The following is a 21265-nucleotide window of genomic DNA, read 5'->3' on the forward strand; positions in this document are numbered from 1 at the left end:
TCTGTCTGTCTCTGTGTCTCTGTGTCTGTGTCTGCCTCTGTCTCTTTCTGTCTCCGTCTTTGTGTCTCTGTCCGTCTCTGTCTCTCTGTCTCTATCTGTGTCTCTCTACCTCCTCAAGCCCGCATGCTCAACAGGGTCACTGACATTGGCCTGGTGGTTTTCAGCCCCTGCCCCTTTGCGGGGGGCAGCTCAGAGGGAGGCTATGAAGGTGTCTGGGGGTGCTTGGCAGGGCTCCCCGAACAGCAAAGCCAAAGCCACACTCAGGCCAGGGGTCTGGGGGCCACCCAGCTACTCTTGCCACCCTAGATGCTTTCCATGCTTTGGCTCACCTGGTCCTCACCGCCCCTGGAGGACGGGCCTACTCTGCCCATTTTACAAATGAGGAAGGTGAGACGCTCAGAAGGAAGGTGGCCTCCCTGAGGTCACTGCTTCAGGGGAGGGGCCAGCCGGTGAGTGAGGGCGAAGGGGAGGGGCCAGCCGGTGAGTGAGGGCGAAGGGGAGGGGCCAGCCGGTGAGTGAGGGCGAAGGGGAGGGGCCAGCCAGTGAACGAGGGCCATCCAGATGCAGGAGTTGTGTAGAGCGGTGCACACAGGGGTGCGTTCATGGTTGAGGCTTGGAGGCCCAAAATGCAGCTCTCTCCACGTTCGCTCATGGTTGAGGCTTGGAGGTCCGAAATGCGGCTCTCTCCTTCGCATCCCTGCTCTGCTGGGGCCTCCTAACAGAGTGTCCTTCGGCCTGCAGTCACACCGTGCCCCAGAGCAGAAGCCCAAGGATGCTGCCCTTTACTGCCCCTAGTGCCCCTAGAGCATGCACAGCCTCTTTCTCTAGGTGGGGGCTGCGCCTTGCTGTTTACGCTCCCAGGAGCCCCCAACCCCCCTTGGAGACCATGAGTCTTTCATCAGTGAGGGGAGGAGGTGAGAGAGTTCACGATGGCCCAGGCAGCCTCATGCCAGGACTCCCACCCGGTTGTCCTGGCTCCCAGCCCAGGGCTCTGTTGGCTCTGGGGAGGCCTCATCATTACCAAATAACCAAAGCCTGTGGCACTGACTGCCCAGCGGTGGCGGGGTGAGCTGGGTGCTGGTAATGGGCAGGACCCTTCCACATCCCCTAACCTCACTGAGCCCACCCTCCCCAGCCCCCCATCTCTGCATATCAGGCTCCTCCCAGTCCCTAGAGGCCCAGCTCAAAGGCCACCTCCTCCATGCTGCCGTACCACTCTCTCCCTTCCCTCCCTGAGTCCTGTGGTAGCCTCACAGGCTGGTCCCACCTGAGCTAGACTTTCTGACCAGCAGCATGAGTGTTCTGGTCCCTCCCCAGCCGCCCACACACTGAGCGTGAGCAGGGCCTCCTCACTGACCTGGGCAGTGACCCAGACAGTGGCCGGAACTGGCCAGCTGCCTCTGCCCCTTGCTTCTAGGCCAGTGGGTCCCAAACCCAAGGCCATCAGCATCCCCTAGAGGGCTTGCCAGGACAGATGGCGGGGCCTACCCCAGAGCTTCTGATGCAGAAGCCCAGGGGCCTGAGAATCTGCATTTCTGACAGTCCCTCCAGGGATGCCCTCGAGGCCAATCAGGGACCACACTTTGGGAACTGCTGCTCTGAGGCACAGTTTTCTCCTCTGTACGATGGAAATAAATGAGATGGAGTGAAACAGTTGTCTAGTTGGAGCTCCCTTAATAACCTCCACATCCCAGAGGGGGTCTTGTTCTTTCTTAAGGTTGAGGATGAGAAGGGGGCCTGGAGAGCTCCCCTGGCTCCCAAAAAGCTGAGACCTTTCTCTCACAGTGGTCTTGCCCATCTCCACAGAAGAGGGTGCTGTCTTTGGGGGAAGGGGCATGGAATTTCATGCCCCCCACCCCCAGGCAGCCTCAGCACCCCGGTGCACGAAGGCCGCCTGCCCACCTGCCAGCCCAGCCCAGCTGGGACTCCCCTGCGGCAGCCCCGGGTGGGCAGGCGGGGAGCTGTGTGGGCTGCAGTCTAATAACCTCTCAGCAGACACAGAGCTTTCAACGAGCTGGAGGAGCTCCTGCAAAACCACTGCCTTTGTGGTTGAAGGAATGTATTCAGTCAGCAAAGCCCCTTTTCAGTGATACAAATTAGATACAACGATCTCTTTTATGAAGATACTAATTAAGCCTGAGACAGTGGGCTCTAGGTTTTTTCCATTGTTATATTTGTTCAGACTTTCAATCCTGTTTATCACCATTGGCAAGACTCGTAAATACCATCCTGGGTTTGCAGTAGCATTGGTGGCTGAGCAGAGGGGTGGGAGGGTTCCAGGCCAGGGTGAAGCTACCACCATGAGGTGGGGGTGACTGAGGCAGGCCCTTGGGGACCTTGGGACCTAGGGTACTAGTTTAGTAGAAATCAAGGAACAGAGGGCCTGCTGTTTTTGACACAAGAGGCACCCAAGAGGTCCTTGCACCTATGCCAGCCACCACCCAGGCCAGCCTGGGCTTAGCAACAGGTCCACCATGGCCTACCTGGGAACAAAGAGCTAGCGATACAAGACTGGAGAGGGCCCCAGACTTTGAATCCAGGTCTGAGTTCCATTCCTGCCCCTCCAACACTTTTCAGCTCGGGCAAGTCACCTATGGTCTCTGAGCCTCAGTTTCTCCATCTGTAAAGTGGGATCTCAAACTGGCTTGGCTGTGTGAGTTAAACGAGATGGGTCTGTGAAGCACACAGTAGGTGCTCAGTTAAGGCTGATTTTCTAATTGAGTGGCTGCTGCATGTCAAGCATGTTCACCAAGGCAGGAGAGCCAGCCCTGCCTTCCAGGACCCCCCCAGTCTGGGTGACACAGAGAGTGTAACCAGGGCTGGGAGGCTGGGGGTAATGGGGACCCGTAGGTGAGGTTCACAGTGGACCACAAAGGCGTCCAGGGAAGGGAAGAAGCAAGCAGGACCCGAGAAGAGGCCAGCCAGTTCCCCTACCTCTTGGCAGCCATGGACTGGCAAGGGACCCCTCTGAGCCTGGTGACTCTGTCTTCCAGTCTTGTCTGCACATTTCCGGGTCTGTGAACCGTACACAGACCACAAAGGCCGCTACCACTTCGGCTTCCACTGCCCCCGGCTCTCGGACAACAAGACCTTCATCCTCTGTTGTCACCATAACAACACGGTCTTCAAATACTGCTGCAACGAGACGGAGTTCCAGGCGGTGATGCAGGCAAACCTCACGGCCAGCTCCGAGGGTTACATGCACAAGTGAGTACCACACTGGGGGTGCAACCCCACTGCCTCAGGCCCCAGGCAAGGCAACCTGCCTCCCAAAATACTGTCCCCTGGGGAGGCGGTTGGGTAACCACTATAAGATTGGGTGAGCCTGGAAGGAGTCTGGGAGAGTCTTTGGATGACCAGGGCTTTTGGCCCATTGTGCCTTCTAAGCTTCAGCCTTCTCATCTGAGAAATGGACACAGAGGCTGGGCGCAGTGGCTCACACCTATAATCCCAGCATTTTGGGAGAATGAGGTGGGTGGATCACCTGAGGTCAGGAGTCTGAGACCAGCCTGGCCAACATAGTGAAACCCCATCTCTACTAAAAATACAAAAATTAGCTGGGTGTGGTAGCAGGTGCCTGCAATCCCAGCTACTCAGGAGGCTGAGGCAGGAGAATCACTTGAATCCAGGAGGTGGAGGTTGCAGTGAGCAGAGATGGTGCCATTGTACTCCAGCCTGGGTGACAAGAAAAAGAAAAGAAAAGAAAGAGGGAGGGAAGGGAGGAGGGAGGGAGGAAGGGACGCAGAATACTCACTTTGCAGGGTTATCACATAAGCTAAGTGAGGTTAAGGATGTGGAAAGCTTTCAGGTGTAGAAGGCGCCTGGGCCTGTAATCCACTGGGTTCCTTCCTTCATTTTTCATTAATTTAACAAATACTGATTGACACCATTGACCCAGAGATTAATCCCATGCAGTTCTTTTCCTTAAGGTGATTAAAATATGTTTGGATCAGGGGTCTGACGGAGGGGGGCACAGGAGTGGAGAAAGAGAGAGTTTGCTGGTAGAAAAGCAATGAGAACATGCTAAGTAGAGTCATGTAGTTTCAAAACAGCATACATTTCTCTATTTTGAGTGAAGCTGGCCATCTTTTCACATGCCTGAGAGACATTTGTATTTCTCTTACTGTGAGCTAGCCGTTTATGTCTTTTGTCATTCTTCTATTGAATTTTTGGTATTTTTCTTATTTATGGGTGCTTTTCACATATGAAAGAAATATGAGTTGCAAACATCTTCCCATCTTCTCTTTGTTGAATGTTTCCATACAAATGTTTCTTCAGTGTGACTTTGACTTTATAATGCTTTTCCCCATGCTTAGTTTTTGTTATGTAATCATATTTTATCATTCTTTTTTCTTTTATGGCTTCTGGCTTTTGCATCATGCTAAGAAAGACTTTTCCTGCTCTGAGGTCATTAAAAATACCACCATGTTTTCTCCTAATTATTTTACATTTTAATATTTTGTCTTTAAGTAGTTGAACTATCTGGAATTTACTCTGATGAAAGTTTTAAAGTAGAAATTAAACTTTATTATTCTTTTTTCAAAATGGGTAGCTGGTTATTCCAACACCATTTATTAAATTGGCCATCTCTTTTCCCCCGATATGAAATGCAAACTTACTAAATACCTTCATATACTAAATTTGAGTATTGAGGTAGGGTGTGATATGCACTGGGCTTCTGTTGTTGTGGTTATACACTAGTACCTCACTGTGTTAACCACTGTGACTTTTAATATATTTTAATGTCTTAGTGGGCTCCTCTGGAACTTCTGTCATACAAACTTTAGAATTAGCTGTGTAGTAACCTTACCTCCCCCCAAAAAAATCCAGTTAGTTTTTTTTTTACTGAGATTGTATTGAATTCATAGGTTAATCCAAGGATTGACTTTTTATGATGTTGAACATTTCCATACAATTTTCTTTTCATTTGTTCAAATTTTCTTGCATAGCATTTTAGAGTTTTCTTCATATAGATATTAGACATATATTTTGCATTTATTTTGAGTTATTTCTTTTTATGTTGCTATTGGGTCTTTCCTTCCAGTATATCCTCTGAGTATTGTTAAAAGCAATGATTTTGAGATACGAATTTTGATAAAAGCAATGATTTTGAGATAGGAATTTTGCATTCAGCCACGTTACTGAAATTTCTTATTTTTTTTTCAGTTGATTCTCTTAGGTTTCCAATTATTCCACTTGTAAACAATGATAATTTTATCGCCCTACCTTGCCATTTTTGTGCCTCACTTCTTTTTCTTGTCCAATTGTGTTGGCTAATGCCTCTAAAAGAGTCTTTAGAATTGTCAGGCTTCTTATCTTCTTCTGATTTTAATGTGATCCTTCAAATTATTTTCCCAATAAGCATGAGGCTGAGTTTGGGGGCAGATGTCTTTTTTCATGATAAGGGGAAAAATCTTTTTGAAAGGGGCGTTTGTTGAAGGGAGAGGGTGGGTTGCAAGTGTGAGCCTCGATCTCTGTCTGATGTTGGGGCTGAAGGACTTTGCCACCATGCTGCATTCACTCAGGGGGAAGCCGCCTGTTCCAAATCTCCCCACCTCCCACCTAGGCCAGCTCCCCAGCCTTTTCCTTCCTCAAACGCACGGGTGCTTCCCCTGAATCTCTCGCCATCTGCTCAGCCCTTAGAATAATTCTGTGTGTGAAGTCACTCAGCAAGCCCTGTCCATCATATCAGGGCTGGAATCAGGTCTGGGATTTGACCCAAGCCTTGTATAAGACAAGGAACGGATTCCCTGAGAGAGGAGGGTAGTGCCAGGACTGGGGTGAGGACCCTGTCATGCTGCAAGTTCTGGCTGAACGCCAGACGAGGCTTGGCAACACATCCAGACTTCTCCAAGGTCTGGTGACTGGTGTCTGGGATCCTCATTTTGAAGCCCACAAGTTTCTATAATCTGCATATTTGCACAGGATTTCACACGGAACACTCCACTCCAGCAGCGCAGGGGGTCCTGGCGGCTGCTGACGAAGAGTTGGGCTGCAGAATGAAGGCCTTCCCCTGGGGAGAATGGGAGTATTGAGGCTCAGAATTTTACGTTTTTAATTAAATGTAATTTAAAAATTACGTTTTTAATCTTTAGCCCTAGAAAGTGTTTATGGAGCACATAATGTAGCTGAGTCTCTGCGCTCAACCTCATGCCACTGCAGCTACCTGGCAGCCCATCCTCAGCCCATTTTACAGATCAGGAAGGGGAGGCACAGAGTAGTTGAGTCACTTGCCTAATGAAGGCAGTGGTTAGTGGTGGAGCCAGCAGCCAACCCAGATGGTCTGGAATCACGTTAGTCATTCTGGAGCTTCTACCCACAGAGGCAGATCCTACTGAGGAGAGACCACCTGAGCAGGGATCCCACCCCAGCACCACTGGCATTTGGGGCCAGGTCATCCTCCATAGGTGGCCCACTCTGTGCACTGTGGGATGTTTAGTAGCATCCCAATGGCCTCCACTGACCCAGTGCACCTCCTCCCCACCACCCCAGTGATAACCGGCAGTGACTCCTGATAGTGCCAAATGTGGGGGCACAGAATCATCTCCAGTTAAGCTGCTGCCCTGGGGAGATCCCAGCCCTTGTCATTCTCCAGCGATCTTCTCGTCACCTTCCCTCTCCATAGCTGTGAGTATGGAGCCCACACAGAGGAGGATGCAGCTCCTGCTCCTCCCCCAGGCCTCTCCTGTCATAGATGTTCCTGCAGAGGGAGGCGTGGTACTTGATTCTTGAGATCTGACAGTGTTTAAGAAGGTGGGAGCCCCACAGCCTGGAGGAAAGAGCACTTTTGGGCAGAATTCTCTGTAGCCCAGTGGAAGAGCAAGGGGAACCAGGGGAGAAACAGCTGGTGAGGGCAGAGGGTCCTGTCTAGCCTGGGGGGTACAGTACATAGACTTTCTTCTGAGGCCATCAAGGGTCCCTGGAGGGTTTTATCTGGCTTTGTGCTGCATGGGCCATGCCTGAGATAAGGCCCCAGAGGACCTAGGGTGTCTGCAGGAGCAGGACCCATGAGGGGGGCCTAGGCCAGACCTGGACCCCACTGAGGGGAGATCAAGAACTCGGGTGGGCCATGGAAGCCTCTTCCCAGCTGCCCAGTTTCAAGAACCTTGGGGAGAGGACCCAAGCCCAGGGAGCTGAAGTAGGGCCTGGTGTCCAGGTGGGGCTGGACTGGTGGCAGAGGACGACTTGAGGATGAGCGTTGGGGAGCAGGATGCAGGGCTAAAGTCCCAGGTCATTGAATGGGTAGGAGAGGGCCTGTGTGTGCAAGAGGACCCAGGTAGAGTCCACCTCTGTGCCTATCCTGTGCTTTGGGGCTCTGGCCACACGATATCACAGGCTCCTCTAGGCAAGACACATATGGTGCCCATTAATCCTCACCATGGGAGGAAGAAGGGGCTGGGGCCCAGGCTGGGGAAGTCACCTGTCCCAGACCACATGGGTGATAACAACTGGTGTCAAGATCTGAGGGGCTCTAGAGCCCTGGTTCTGCCACCGCTTGGTGCATCTAGAAGGCCAGGATTTGTGTGTCATTGGGGACTGCACCAGATCCCAGCTAAGAGGCTGTATGTTCCAGTATCCTAGACAGATTAGCACTCCCCAGCAGCCAGTCTAGATGGACCAGGCCAATGTGACTCCCGGGAGGGGCTTTGTGCAGATGTGAGAGCTCCTGGCCCTCCCCCATCGCCCCTCCTCCCCCACCCCCGCCCCTCCACAGCCCTCCCTGCTGGCGAATCAGCCAGAAGGCGGGGCTGGTGACAGGGAAAAGGAGAGCGCTTCTGATGACTTATTTATTTGTATTTTTCTGGAGGAACAGAATGGTTTGTTTTGGTTCTGGCTGCCTGGCAGGAAGGCAGAGCGAGAGGAAGCGGCTTTGCCAAGCCCACCACCACGGCGAGATGCCCGCTTCCAGCCACGTGGGCCATAGAGAGACTGCAGAGAGAGGGGTGGGGCAGAGGCCTGGACGTGGTGAGAAGTGTACTGCACTCCTTCCCGTGCCAGGGCACCGCCAGACACCAGCAGTGGCGACTCAGGCCCAGGTCCCTGAACGATCTGTGGAAGCCTCTGTGTGGGGGTCGTGGTGGGCCCGGGCGTGCAGGGGATGTGGTCAGTTCTCTCTGGGGACAGGGAAAGTCTCTCTGAAGGAGGTGGCTGGGAGTGGCATCTCCCACAATGCATGGGCGTTCCTTCACCAGGCAGATGGGCCGCAGCGGGTGGGAGGTGGGGAGGGACTCTAGGAAGACAGAACAGTGCACCCAAAGGCCTCAGCATGTACAGGCATGGACTGTTGTCCCTCCCTTGTCCATGTGTGAAATCTCTGACCCCCAAAGCTTTGCCCTTCCCCAGGGGAAGGAAGTGAATGAACACTTACGAGGACTTCCTCCAACACAAGGGGCCTGACTCATGCTGACACCCTCCATCTGTTATCTGTGAAGGACCTTCCATGAGCCCCGTTCACTAGAGCTGAGGCTCAGAGAGGGTGAAGCTCTGCCTGCAGCCACACAGCACACAGGGGACACAGCAGGGTTTGAGTCAGCCGTATCGGTCATCCTGGGCTTAGTTATGCCAAGGGGAGGAGCACCCTCAAAGGCCCCGGGAGCTTGAGAAGCAAAGGCTTCCTTTTGGCTCATACTCTGGGTCCTTCTTGGGCTCTCGTGGTTCTCTGCGTAAAGCATTCTGTGACAAGGCCAGAGAAGCAGCCCCCATTCCAGGCAGGATGGCCCTGCCGTCGAGGGAGAAGGCAGTGGTGAAGCCACACACGTCGTGTCTCTAAGCTTCTGTTCAGAAGTGGCCATAGCATTTTTGCTCATGTTTCATTGGCCAAAGCACGTCAGTCGTCCAAGCCTGTTACCAGTGGGGTGAGGAGAGACAGAGGGATTGATCCTATTGGGAACACCCTCAGCCAGGTGCAGTGGTATTTAGATAGTAACAGACTCTGCTTCACCAGGTATATCCAGGCCCAAAGCCCACACACCGCCACTGCACTAGACAACCTCGATCCTGCTGTGTGACCTTGGGCAAGGCACTTTGCCTCTCTAGACCTAGACCTATTAAGCACTCTCTCTGTGCCTTAATCACACAAGCCAGCATTCCTGGGTCTGTCTCTCTCCAGGCCCTCGTGTTATCTCAGAGCCTCACAGTGAAGTAGGGGGTCTAGGTATCCCCATTTCACAGACATTTCAAACTGAGCTTCGGTTTCCCAAAATAACAGAGAGAGAATTTTGCCGAGTTGGGATGTGAATTCACACAGCCCTGACTTCTTGCGCCCACACCTTAGTCGCCAGAGTCATCCACCTTGTCTCATGGACCCGAGGCCACTCCTGCCAATGGGCTCCATATTCCCTTTTTTTTTTTTTTTTTTTTTTGAGATGGAGTTTCCCTCTTGTTCCCCAGGCTGGAGTGCAATGGCACAATCTCGGCTCACTGCAACCTCCACCTCCCGGGTTCAAGCGAGTGCCCTGCCTCAGCCTCCCAAGTAGCTGGGATTACAGGCATGCGCCACCACGCCTGGCTAATTGTGCTCCCAAGGTGCTGAGATTACAGGCGTGAGCCACTGCACCCAGCAGACCACACTCCCATTTTTTAGATGAGGCTGGCAGAGAGGCCATCGGCCATCTTCCAGCTGTGCCGACGTCTCGTTCTGGCCTGCTGGCCTCAGGAACTCTCCTCCTCCACCCTCAAGTGTGACTGCCTGGTGGGGTGGTGACGGGGACTTCCATCCGCACACTGGCTGCAGCTGCTCTTCCTGCTGACGGATCTGCTCCTGTGCCCCGGGAAGACGTTCAGTGAGATTCCTCCATCAGAGAAGGTTTTGTTTACTGCTTGGGAAACACCAAAAGAATTTGAATCAGTAAATATCCCAAAATACACTGAAAAAATTGCGATCTGCGGCTTTGGCTGCCTTCACATCTTGCTCCATAAAACAGCCTTTGGTTTTTTATCTTCTGCCATTTACAAAACACACACCCACATAACAAAGACCCCTGCATCTGGATGGAATTAATTTCCAGGTCACATATTTTTCATTACATTTATGAAAGTTTTGTAAAGACCTGAATCTTCCCAGCTGGCTGACCATGGGGAGGGCCAGCCATGGCAGGCCAGGGGAGCGGTTTCAGCATGATGACCATGGCCCGGGTGTCCCCGCCTGCCACCTCCAGGGTAGTCACCTCACAAGGGAGGGCGAGTCAGCAAAGGCAGTACCTCCTGCAGGCAGTCCCCTCCCTTCCCTGACAGCGAGGATGAGCTGGGAGGGCCGGAGGTCATGTCATGTGTCAATTCCAGCGAGCTGGCTGCAGAGTCCGGGAGCCCGGCAGTACACACACACACCACACACACGATGACAATGACACACTGATCTGCAGGATGCCCCGAGGAGGGAGGACGGGGACTCGCTCTCAGTTCCTGGTAGAGGGTGGGCCAGGACAAGCGGGCACACCACACAGGTGCAGGAGACCCCTCTCTGGACATCTGTCCTAGATTTGACCGTGGAATTCCCCCAAGATCAGCTTACTTGAAGTCAGAGGACCCTGGGTCCAGCTCCCAGCGCTGCCACGCACCAGCTGTGTGGCCTTTGGCAGTGACTTTCCCTCTCTGGGTCTCATTTACTCATGTGTGACATGGGGATACTAGCTCCTCCCTCATGGCACCATTGCACGGATTCAGAAGCAAAGGGCACTGGTGCATAACAATGGCCAGTGTTTCTATTAGCTGCTGGCGCACAGACATGCAGCCTATAAACTCCAGGGAAGTTAGTATCAAAGCGGCCACTGTCACCAGCCCATCCTCAGCTCTCAATATGTGTTGGTGTCAGTATTCACAGCCTAAGGCTGAGTGCTGGGCTCATAAAGACGATTTGAACCCCAACCCCGCCCTCAGGGCCTTCCCAATCTCCAGGGGCAGACAGTCCTACAAAACAACAAAGACAACAGTGTGTTCTGGGAAATCCAGTGGCTTTGAGAATGCAGGGTAGGGGTTGGACAGACACAGGGCATCAAGGAAGGCTTCCTGGCGGAGGTGATATCTGGGCTAAGACACAGTGCCAGGGCCAGCTGGGTGTGCAGGAAGTAGGCAGAGGTTCTGGACAGAGGTGCAGCATGGACAAAGGCCTCCAGGCAGGAGTGCTGTTGGGCTGGAGCAGCTTTTCTTTCTTTTTTTTTTTTGAGATGGAGTCTCGCTCTGTCACCCAGGCTGGGGTGCAGTGGCACAATCTCAGCTCACTGCAGGCTCTGCCTCCGGGATTCATGACATTCTCCTGCCTCAGCCTCCCAAGTAGCTGGGATTACAGGTGCCCGCCACCATGCCTGGCTACTTTTTTTTTTGTATTTTTAGTAGAGATGGGGTTTCACCATGTTAGCCAGGATGGTCTCGATCGCCTGACCTTGTGATCCGCCCGCCTCGGCGGTGGGGGAGGACCACCGTTTTAAACGGAAGATTCTCAACTATCAAAAAGCTTGGCTCTTAAAGACATTTTCCAGTGTCTCCCGAGCTGTGGTGTCTACAAGCATCACTCTCAGAGAGGCCTGGTCAGTAGGCTCTGGGTCTTCAGTTTGGCAAACCCTCAAGATGTGTCTGTTGCAAGGGGTCATATTTCAGAACAGCCCACTGTTGGGTCCTGCCAACAGACATTTTATTGTCTGTAGCTCTCTGGAGCCCCCACTGCTCAAGGGTGGAGGCTGGCTGAGTGCAAGCTGTCCTGAGTGCAAGCTGTCCTGAGTGCAAGCTGTCCTGAGTGCAAGCTGAGGAAGGTGTTCTCATCACCAAATCCCAAAGTGCTGGGATTACAGGTGTGAGCCACCATGCCCGGCCCCTGGAGCAGCTTTTGTACCTGAGAACCTGGGTGGCCGAAGTCAAGGCAGTGCGTTGTAGTGGTTAGGAGCGCAACTCTAGAGCTCAGCTGCTGAGTTCAAATTCTGGTTCTGCCCCTTAATGGCTGTGAGCTGTTAGGCAAGTCTCTTAATTCCACCGAGCCTCAGTTTTCCATCTGTAAAGCAGGGATGACAACGATGAAAAAAACTCCTTCCTCCCGTGGTTGCGTGAGCATTAAAAGGGCTAACGTGGGAAGCAGGTGGGGGAACAAGTGTCCACTGCCTCTTCTGGTACTATTATTTCTTGGCCCGGTGGTTCGAGGCCCAGCCTGTGGCCCAGCCACACCCCCAGCTGGCATCCTGGACCCCTTCTGTGGACAGCATCTGCACACAGCTGCCCTGCCTCCCTTTTCCCCGTCTCCTCCCTCAGCCCCCGTGGCTGCTGCCATGGGAACCACTGAAGAAAAAGCTGGCAGTTAGAGCAGTTCTGTGGGGGCTGCAGGAGGGAGGCTGCTGGGGAAAGCAGGAAGGCCTAGGGACTGGAACCAGGCCTGCCTCCTCACACCGCGGTCTGCAGGGACATCTACCCTGGGGATGCCTGCCCCAGCATGCTGGATGGGGCCGCAGGCCTCTTTTTCCTGGAATTCCTGGAAGGAATTCCATATCCAGAGGCCTCCAGGAAAAGCTAGACTCTCTTTAACAGACTCTCTTTAACATAAGGCTGCTGGGGCCTGGCTGTCAGTCATTTACACCTTAGCATGACCGAGCCCATCAGTCTGATGCAGGTTTCATGGTGGTGGGGGCTGGGAGGTGGGGGCAGGGAGGCAGCAAGGACCCACAGTGACTGGGAGCTGTGGGATTACAACGACAAAGCCCAAGCACCAGCCTGCGGTTGCTCATGGGAAGTGCTCAGGACAGGCAGAGGTCCCCCATCCAGAGGCTCCCAGGCACCCGAGCAGCATCTTCAGGCCAAGAGCTTGGCCAAGTGAGGGGAGAGAAGGATTCCAGGCAGAGAGTGAGAGCGAGTTCCCCGGCCCTGGACTCAGCCCTGGTCGGAGCCAGAGGAGTCCAAGGGAAGCAGCCCCCATCTTCCTACAGAGGCCGCTGCTGGCACCCGGGGCTGACCTAAGCCTGGGGAGATCTGGAGCCTGGAAGGTGAGACTGGGAGAGGCCTAATGCTCATCTCCTCCAGGCCCAGAGACAGGCAAGGGTTTTCCCAGGCCACACAGCAGACCAGGCAGAGGAAGAATTAGAAGCAGACCTCCAGGCTCCGGGTTGGCCCATTCCCCCAGCCTCAAACAGGATCTTAAAGGATCTGCTGCCCCCAGGACCCCCATCTGGGTGGGAGCCAGGTGAGTCTCTCCCTGGGGATGTGCAGCGGCGGTGTGTGCAGGCCGGACACTGGCTCCGTTCATACCTCCTCAACACCAGAAGCGCACACCCGCCCAAACACATGCCTGCAGCAGGGAGCAGACGGAGGCGGCACCGGAGTGATTAATGGATCGGTGACTTCAGGCAGCCACAGCCCCTGGCACACACTGTTAGGGCTCAGCAGCCCCAGCTGTAGCAGCAAGCCCAGGACACCATCCACCCTGGGCACACAGTGGGGGAAACTCGGACCCTGGCCCTGGGGAAGGGTGTGGAAGACAGATGTGGCTCTGGGTGACAGGAGCTGGGTTTGAGGGGAGCTCAGGGCTGTGGACCAGAAGACAGGCTTGACCCAGCCGTGTAGGAGGGTCAGAGTGTATGGAAGACTCCCTGGAGGAAGTGATCTTCGACAAAGGGCCGGTGGGGAGTAGGCAGGGGAGGAAGGGGGCAGGGAAAGAAGGCACAGCCTGTACAAAGGTCGGTTGCTGGGAGTGCAGACCGTCTCTACGGTGGAGTCGGTGGATGCTGGGAGAGCTAGGCTTCACAGCGGGCTTCCAAACCCAACGGTAACATTGGCCACCTCTGCCTGAGGAAGGCAGAGCAGCCCTCGGTGGGGAAATGTTGGGCAAATGAATAAGAGAAGTGAGGTCATGGGGCCTGGACACCCCCAGCCATGTACAGCCTGGTCGTGTGGAGTGAAGGGGACCCCTGGGGGAGGCTGGGAGAGGGTCTGGAGGGCAGAACCTGATGCCTCTGCCCTTGGTCCAGCAGGATGGGGAGGACCTCCATCCTCACATCAGGGGTGAGGCAGTGAGAGCATCCCGGGTGTCAGGAACAATGTAGACAAAGGTGGGGCGGGGGGTGGTGAGCAGGGGCACCTGCAGGAAGGAGGGAGAGGGCAGGCCAAAACCGCACCAGGTAAAGGAAGAGGCTATCATGTCCTGGGAGCCCCAGATGCCAGCTCAGAATTCCCTCCAAAGTACCTGATTCCGTGGGACCCACAGGGATCCCAGCCCAAGGGCTAGGGGTCCTGGAGGATGCTCAGGTGGGGACCAGGCAGTGGATTCCAGGGAAGGAGGCGAACAGGGCAGGCAGAGGAGAGGGAGCCAAGGCCTTGCTCTCCAGAGGGGCTCAGTACCCTCCTCCCTGGGACCACGACATAGCCCCCAGGCCACGTTCTCTAATCAGCCCCACTGATGAAGCCGGACCGAGCTGGGCTGCTCCCCTCTCCTCACTCACTCCCTCTCTGTTTGTTCATAGCAATTACACCGCCTTGTTGGGAGTGTGGATCTATGGCTTTTTCGTGTTGATGCTGCTGGTTCTGGACCTTTTGTATTACTCGGCAATGAACTACGACATCTGCAAGGTCTACCTGGCACGGTGGGGCATCCAGGGACGATGGATGAAACAGGACCCCCGGCGGTGGGGGAACCCTGCTCGGGCCCCTCGGCCAGGGCAGCGGGCCCCACAGCCGCAGCCTCCCCCAGGCCCACTGCCGCAAGCCCCCCAGGCCGTGCACACGCTGCGGGGAGATGCTCACAGCCCACCGCTGATGACCTTCCAGAGTTCGTCTGCCTGGTGAGTGGCTGCAGTACAGACCCAGACTGATTTGGGTGATTGTCTTTGGAGCGCTTGGAGAATATGCCATCATTCTCGCCATAGTGTTTGGCTCATTAGGTACCTGATTGTTTGCTTATCTTGCTGTTTGCCAAGAAAAATTTCAAACTGTCATGGGTAGCCTACAACACATGCCTGGACAGGAGAGTCAAAATGAGAGGTGGAAACAGAGCTTAGAAGCAAAGCTTGCAAGCTCGTTGCACTTAGAGCCCAGTGTGAGAGATGGAAACACTAAACATTGAGTGGAGTTTTGCGTTTCCTAGTTGTCAAGGCAAAGGGGAAAACCGGATGCCTTTCTGAGTTGTAAATCTGGCCAAAGGAAGCAAATCCGTCTGTCCAGGCAGATTTTTCAGCATGAGGTTAGAAAATACAAATGTTACTTGGTTCCTTATACGTACATGCCTTGTGTGGCATGAGGGGTACTAGCGCTGACTCAGGCAGGCTGTTCAGGAAGGAAGGAAGGAAGGAAGCCAGACAGGGAGGTGGCATCTCCAGGGCTGGTCTTGTGGGGTGGCTGCTCCAGGGTTGTGTTCAGATCTGAGCTTGTCTACAGCAATTCCCATTTCTGCCCAGTTCCAGTATAGTGGGAATGGGCCTGACCTAACCCCAGGCGGCCCTGGGTAGTGCAGCATCTAGAGTTGGAAGGGGAGAGGCAGAGTCTATGCGTTTGGAGCAGGAACTCCCTGGGAGGCTGGCTAGCACCAAGGACAGGAGCCAGACGGAGGGTCGATTCCCAGGTCAAGGGGTAGAGTGAGAGGTTCAGATGCTCTGTGAGGGCTGAGCTGCAGCCATGGGCACACAGGGCTCAGGGCACATCATCCAGGGACATCATGATACCAAACCCGGGTTGTAAGATCTATCCCAGAATCCCCCTGCTGGAGGGGTGCAGGAGTTTGCCACACAGTGACCCCTGGGTTCATGTCCAGGAGCTCTGCAGGCAATCTGACCTGGGTCTGAGTCCTGGCTCCGCCATTTACCTGCTCCTTGACTTCAGGCACGAGATTTCACCCTCTTAACCTTCCAATCCTCGTGAAGGAGGAGTGGGTAAGACTGCCCCCTCCCAAGGGTTAACTGTGCCCTTACCTGGCACATAGTAGGTCCTCAGTTAACCCTTGCTGCCTCCTCTTTGGAGGCAGCAACCGAGCGAGTTAGTGATCGTTCACATAGCTAGCAGGTAGTGACCTTTTCAATAATGAGTGCCTTAAATAATTAATAAGATATGCATAAATCAGCTTGTGCTTATCGATCGAATAATGACGCCATCCATCACACAGGAGACAAAGATACAGCCCTGTGTGGCTCCATTTGACAAATGCTGGCTGAGTGGGTGCTGAGGCAGGGGTCTGTGCCAGGCTCTGAGGAATGTGGAGGTGATGGGTAGAGAAGCAGCCAGCCTCCACCCTTGAGTAGTGGGGACTCCAGGCAGGACCCAACAGTGGGGTGTTCTGAAATGTGAACCCCTTGCAACAGACACATCTCGAGGGTTTGCCAAACTGAAGACCCAGACCCTACTGACCAGGCCTCTCTGAGGGTGATGCTTGTAGACACCACAGCTTGGGAGGCACTGGAAAGTGTCTATAAGAGCCAAGCTTTTTGATAGCTGAGAATCTTCCGTTTAAAACGGTGGTCCTCCCCCACTCCCACACCTTTTGCGTGCACGTGCATTTGGAATAAATAGCTCACACCTCCCTGAACACTTGCCAAGAAGATAGTGGATGTTGTGAGCGCCCTGCACTCAGCACCTGGGGGCTGTTTTCCTGCCTCGGCCTCAGGGTCCTCCATTTCCTGTGTCACCGTGCTTGCTGCTAACAGCTCCCCCATCTCATACTGCCCAGAACACTTTTGCCTGTCTCAGCAGTGGTTCCCACCCTACCCCTGTTCCATATTGCTTGTCACCAACAAGCGCACATTGTGCACCTGCCGTGTGCCAGGCACTGTGCTATGCCATCAGGATGCAGAGAGCTTGCCAAGCCTGCAGGGATTGCACGGAGCCTGAGTGGGCGGCTGAGCTCCAAGTCCAGGTGGGACACATTTCCTTTGGGAGCTCAGAGGCTCTTCGTCTTTCCTGACTGTCCTGAGTGCAAGCTCAGGCAGGTGTTCCCATCACCTTGTGAGTGTGAAAAAGGGTTGTCAGAACCCACAGGGGTGTGGTGCAGGACAAGGGAATAACCAGTCCCTGGCTGGCTTCACGGGCGCCGTCCCACTCCTGCTGTGCTCTTTGACCCGCAGCGTGACTCTGCGTGAGGAGCTTCCTTTTTGGGCTTCAGTTTTACCAATTGAGGAACCAAAGTGAGAGGGGATTTGATCTGGAGATCAGGGAGGAGCCTCCTTTTCTGCCACTCCAGGGTCCTCCCGGCTGTGTGACCCAGGACATCTCCAGCATTATAGCTCTGACTGTAACTGGACTAGGTCCCTGGCCCCAGGTGGCCCAGCCTCCATGTGGTGTCCCAGTCAATGGAACACTGCTTGGCACCCAAACAGGCATTACAAGCGCTCTCTGCGGCTCTTCTCAGTCACGTTGGAGAATGTCCAGGCAAGGAGTGTGGGCCAGGGAGGTTCTTGAATGCTCATCAGCCCCTGGAAAGGCTTCTCTTCCCCTCACAGCCCTCTCAGGAGCCTCCTGCTGAGTGCCGCTGCTCCCCAAATCTCTCTTCACTTCTGCTTTCACCTCCAGAAGTCTGTGAGCCCAGCCTCTGTGGCTTCTCTCTCTTTCTCCCCTGCCCACCCCAGCTCTTTCTCCTGCGAATGACTCCAGCTTCTCCAGCTCCTCAGGGGCGGCAGGAGGAAGACAGCTGCAGACACACCCTCATCCCCTGAGCTCCTGGAGTCTCCTAATGAGGCTCAGCCGCTTCTGGGGAGGCTTAGTGGGACCCAAGCAGTGGGTCAAGGACCACCTCAGTGGGGACAGAGGCAGGAGGCCAAGGCAATGCCAGGACAGGGCAGGCAGGCGATGCCAGGGGAGGTGGAGGCAAGGGGCAGCTGTGCTGGGAGACAGGACTGCCTCAGTGCCCAGGAGTTCCCTGTCCCTGGCTCCCACCCTGACTGCCGCAGTGGTTCTGATGGGTGCTCTGCAGCGGGAGGGCCCATGGTGGGCGGGGAGCAGATCCCAGAGCTGGGGCAGAGGAGTAAGCTGGGCGACTGCTGGGTCCAGCCTAAAGGCCCTCGGCTCCCCAGATGAGGCCAGCGCAGCCTCCCCTCTCAGAAACCCCTTGGGTTTGGTGGGTGAGGGGCCCGAGGCAGCCCCCAGGCCACCGCACAGCAGTATTGAAGGGTCTGGCGGCAGTGGCTCGGCCCCACGCAGTCCCCGCATCTTGGTCCCTGCATCTTGGTCCCCGCAGACACGCACTCCATCAATCGCTAGAAATGTGATTTTCCTGCCAGCTGGCCGAGCAAACGCCAGGTGCTGCCGAATCGCATGGCCAGGCAGGTGGGGCGTTGTGCCGTTCCCCGCCTGTGGGATTTATAACTGAGTTAGGAGCTAGCAGGGACGTCGAGAGGGGTGCAATGGTCACAAAGCTCAGCCGCCGTCATTTAATTTCACGGAGAAGCGGGGCTTTCCCTCCACTTAGTAGATAATGAACTCAGACTGTGAAGTTTCTTGCTCAGATTCTCTGGACTGTCTTCTCCGGTGACCCCAAGACTCTGCCCGTCATTTCCTCCTGAAAGTAGTCAGGACAACCGCTGAGGGCCCAGAGCCCAGTATGACCCAGCAGGCACCCCAGGGACACAGCACCTGCGACAAGGTGCCTTCTTCATCTAACAGTGTCTCCTTCGCACCGCAGAGGTCCTGGGTTTTCCTCCCAGGCGTAGAGAGCCTCTCTAAGCACCTTGGCCCTCCTTGCACAGTTGCACACTCAGTTCACAGTGCGGCAGGAGGCAGCACTACCCCCTACACACACACACACACACACACACACACTCACACATTCACACACTCACACACTCCCGCCTGTATTCAGCCCAGCCAGGCCCTCCCACCAATCCCTGACCTGACCTCACTCCCTGGACTTTCGTCTACCTGCCAGACTCCCCGCCCTTGTCAGTTGTGCAGTGGTGTGCAGCTCCCACGGCCAGAACTGCAGCCCGACTCAGGGCCCCAGCACATATTAGCTGCTCAGCAAATCCCATGCAAGGGATGCAGCAGGAGCATCAGCACTGGGGGTCTGGGACAGGGTCTGGGCTGAGCCCTCTCTCTCCTCAGGTGGTGGGCGCTGGTCCCCTCACACTGACAGTGCAGGTCTCACTTCTGCACCACCAGGACCCACCTCAGGCTAAAGGAGCAAGCAGTGGAGGGGCCAACGAGAGGAGCTGCTATGCCCCCGGGGTTAAGCCGGGCCCGAGAACGTCGCCACGTTCCTGCCACATGCTGTACTGTCTTCATCACTGCAGCTGTGGCCGGGGTCCTGGGAGGTGCCGCTCTCATGGTTGTGATGGTCATTATTGTTGCTGTCTCAAATCCGGGGCACAGGCAGCAGCTCCCAGTTAGACACACCCACCTGGCCCCACCAGCGCCACACCTGCCTGCCCCAAGCCTCCTCAGCCAGAGCCTCAGTGTCCCCATCTGTAAATTGGGCAAGCCTGGCCTCGCAGTGTAGTTGTGAGGACCTGATGAGGGGCCGACCCTCCTAGGACCCCCAGCTCCACTCCCCATTGCCCTCACCTCCCTCCCTCCCCCATCCATCCACATTCCCATCTCTGAGAGAGGGCCTCGGCTGCCTCTGAGCCTGCTCCCCAGCCCTTGGTGGCCTGACCCTGCCTCCTGACCTGAGCGGCCCCCTCCTGAAGCCTCAGGCTGCTGTTCACCACCCTGTAAGACCCGCAGAGCCCAGCAGAGAGTGCTGGGAACCATGCTTAGTGCTTGACTTTAGACACTGCCCCCCTTGGTATTTCCATGGACTCTTGTAACTCCCACCCTGAGGATTGGGCTCAGCAGGACACATCATCACCTTGTATAGATGAGTGAACTTGAGCCCAGGGAGGGTCAGTGACTTGCCCAAGGCCACACAGTAGATCCATGGGTTTCAGCCAAGGTTTCCCCAGCCCATGTCAGATCCTGAGCCAACTGCCACCTGGCCCCTGCCTGTCTCAGAGCCTGCCCCCACCTCACTGCCCATGCCTTCCACCCCAGCCTTGACCCCTCAAATCCCTCGCTGATTCATACCTCCTTGCTTTTGACTCAATTCTCTTCACAGTGTGCTCTGTCCCACACCTCCCTGGGGAACTTCTATTCATCCTTCAAAACCCACCCTGAGGTCTAGGGGCTTAGGTGGAGACGGGGGATGGGGAGTGACCTGAGGAGAGGAGGCTGCCCAGCCCCAGCCCTCCCAGCCCCGAAGCCCTTCCAGGCTGTCAGAGTTCAGGGAAAAATTCCCAGCTTGGCTCGAGGGGATCATGTGTGCATCTCAGATCTTAAGGGGCATCCAAATCCCCTAGGTCTTGTTGGGTTTGCAAAATCTGACGCCTAATGATGGGGTAGGCCTGGGATTCTGTATTTATAGCAAGTTCCTGGGAGATGCTGATGCTGCCTGTGGGGCATGCAGGGACAGGGCAGAGTGGTCATTAGAGCCTGAGTGCCTCTACAGCGCTGGCTCCATCACCCTGGGCCCTGGGGACCTCAGGCCACCTGGAGAGAAGGGAGCCCAGCAGGGATGGGGAGATGTCCAGAGTTCCTCTCCATCCAATGGCCTCTGCCTACCAGCAAAGCCCCAGTACCACCTTTTCTCACCTCACTCTGCCTGCTCCTAGAACCCCTCCAGCTCTTTGCAAAACTCATTCATCCTCCCCTGTGAGGTCCTAGAGTTCACCCAACCCCAGAACCTTCTCCTGCTGAAACTCAAGCATCGTGTTCTTCCCAGCTCTGCAGCCGGAGTCCTTGGTGTGTGGTTTCTGCAGGGAGGGTGCCAGCCAACAGCAAGAAATTCCAGAAAATGAGGAGACTGAAAAGGGAGATGACCAAATATCTTCTTTCCTTGGTGTAACGTCAAATACCAAGGAGGCTTCCGTGATTGGAATTCAGAAGACAGTTGATGTCCTGAGTGGGGATGGAGTTGCAGCTCCTTGGGGGTTCCAGCTGGATCAGGAAACTGAGCTGTTCCCTCCAGTTCCTGTCTTTTCCCAACTGAGGCTCGATAGGGCACGTGTTCCCTCCTTTACTGGCTCTCTAGGCTGCTTTCCATTTGTTTGGACAGCTTGGCTGAAACCCTGGAGGATGTCCATTCATCAGTGTCACTCTGCGGTGGTGGGTACCATGGGCGGCAGGCAGGGGGTGACAGAAAGGCTCAGAACCAGTGACGCCACCTGCTGTGTGTCCTCGGACAAGTTGCCGGCCCTCCCTGAGTCTCAGTGCCTGCCCTGGATGGTGATGGTGATGAGAGCTCCTGAGGGTACACAGTGGGACTGCAGGGAATCTCCTCCTCCTGCCCACGCCCTGGTGCCCAACTGTGCGGACTCCCCGGAGTGCAGGCTACAGTCCCAGA

At 55.1% G+C, this 21265-nt stretch overlaps 1 protein-coding gene across 6 annotated transcripts in view; it reads left to right on the forward strand.

Annotated features, from left to right (window-relative positions):
• SHISAL1 (shisa like 1) overlaps positions 1-21265 on the forward strand; it is a 159432-nt gene that overhangs the window by 102832 nt on the left and 35335 nt on the right. For all 6 annotated transcript variants that reach the window (XM_065522016.1, XM_065522017.1, XM_045363480.3 and 3 more), the window contains 2 exons: positions 2994-3207; positions 14433-14750. In XM_065522016.1, coding sequence (XP_065378088.1) covers positions 2994-3207; positions 14433-14750 — 532 coding nt within the window. The remainder of the gene's footprint in view (positions 1-2993; positions 3208-14432; positions 14751-21265) is intronic.

The sequence above is a fragment of the Macaca fascicularis genome, chromosome 10, assembly GCF_037993035.2.
Source record: "Macaca fascicularis isolate 582-1 chromosome 10, T2T-MFA8v1.1".
In the NCBI taxonomy this organism is placed as follows: Eukaryota; Metazoa; Chordata; class Mammalia; order Primates; family Cercopithecidae; genus Macaca; species Macaca fascicularis.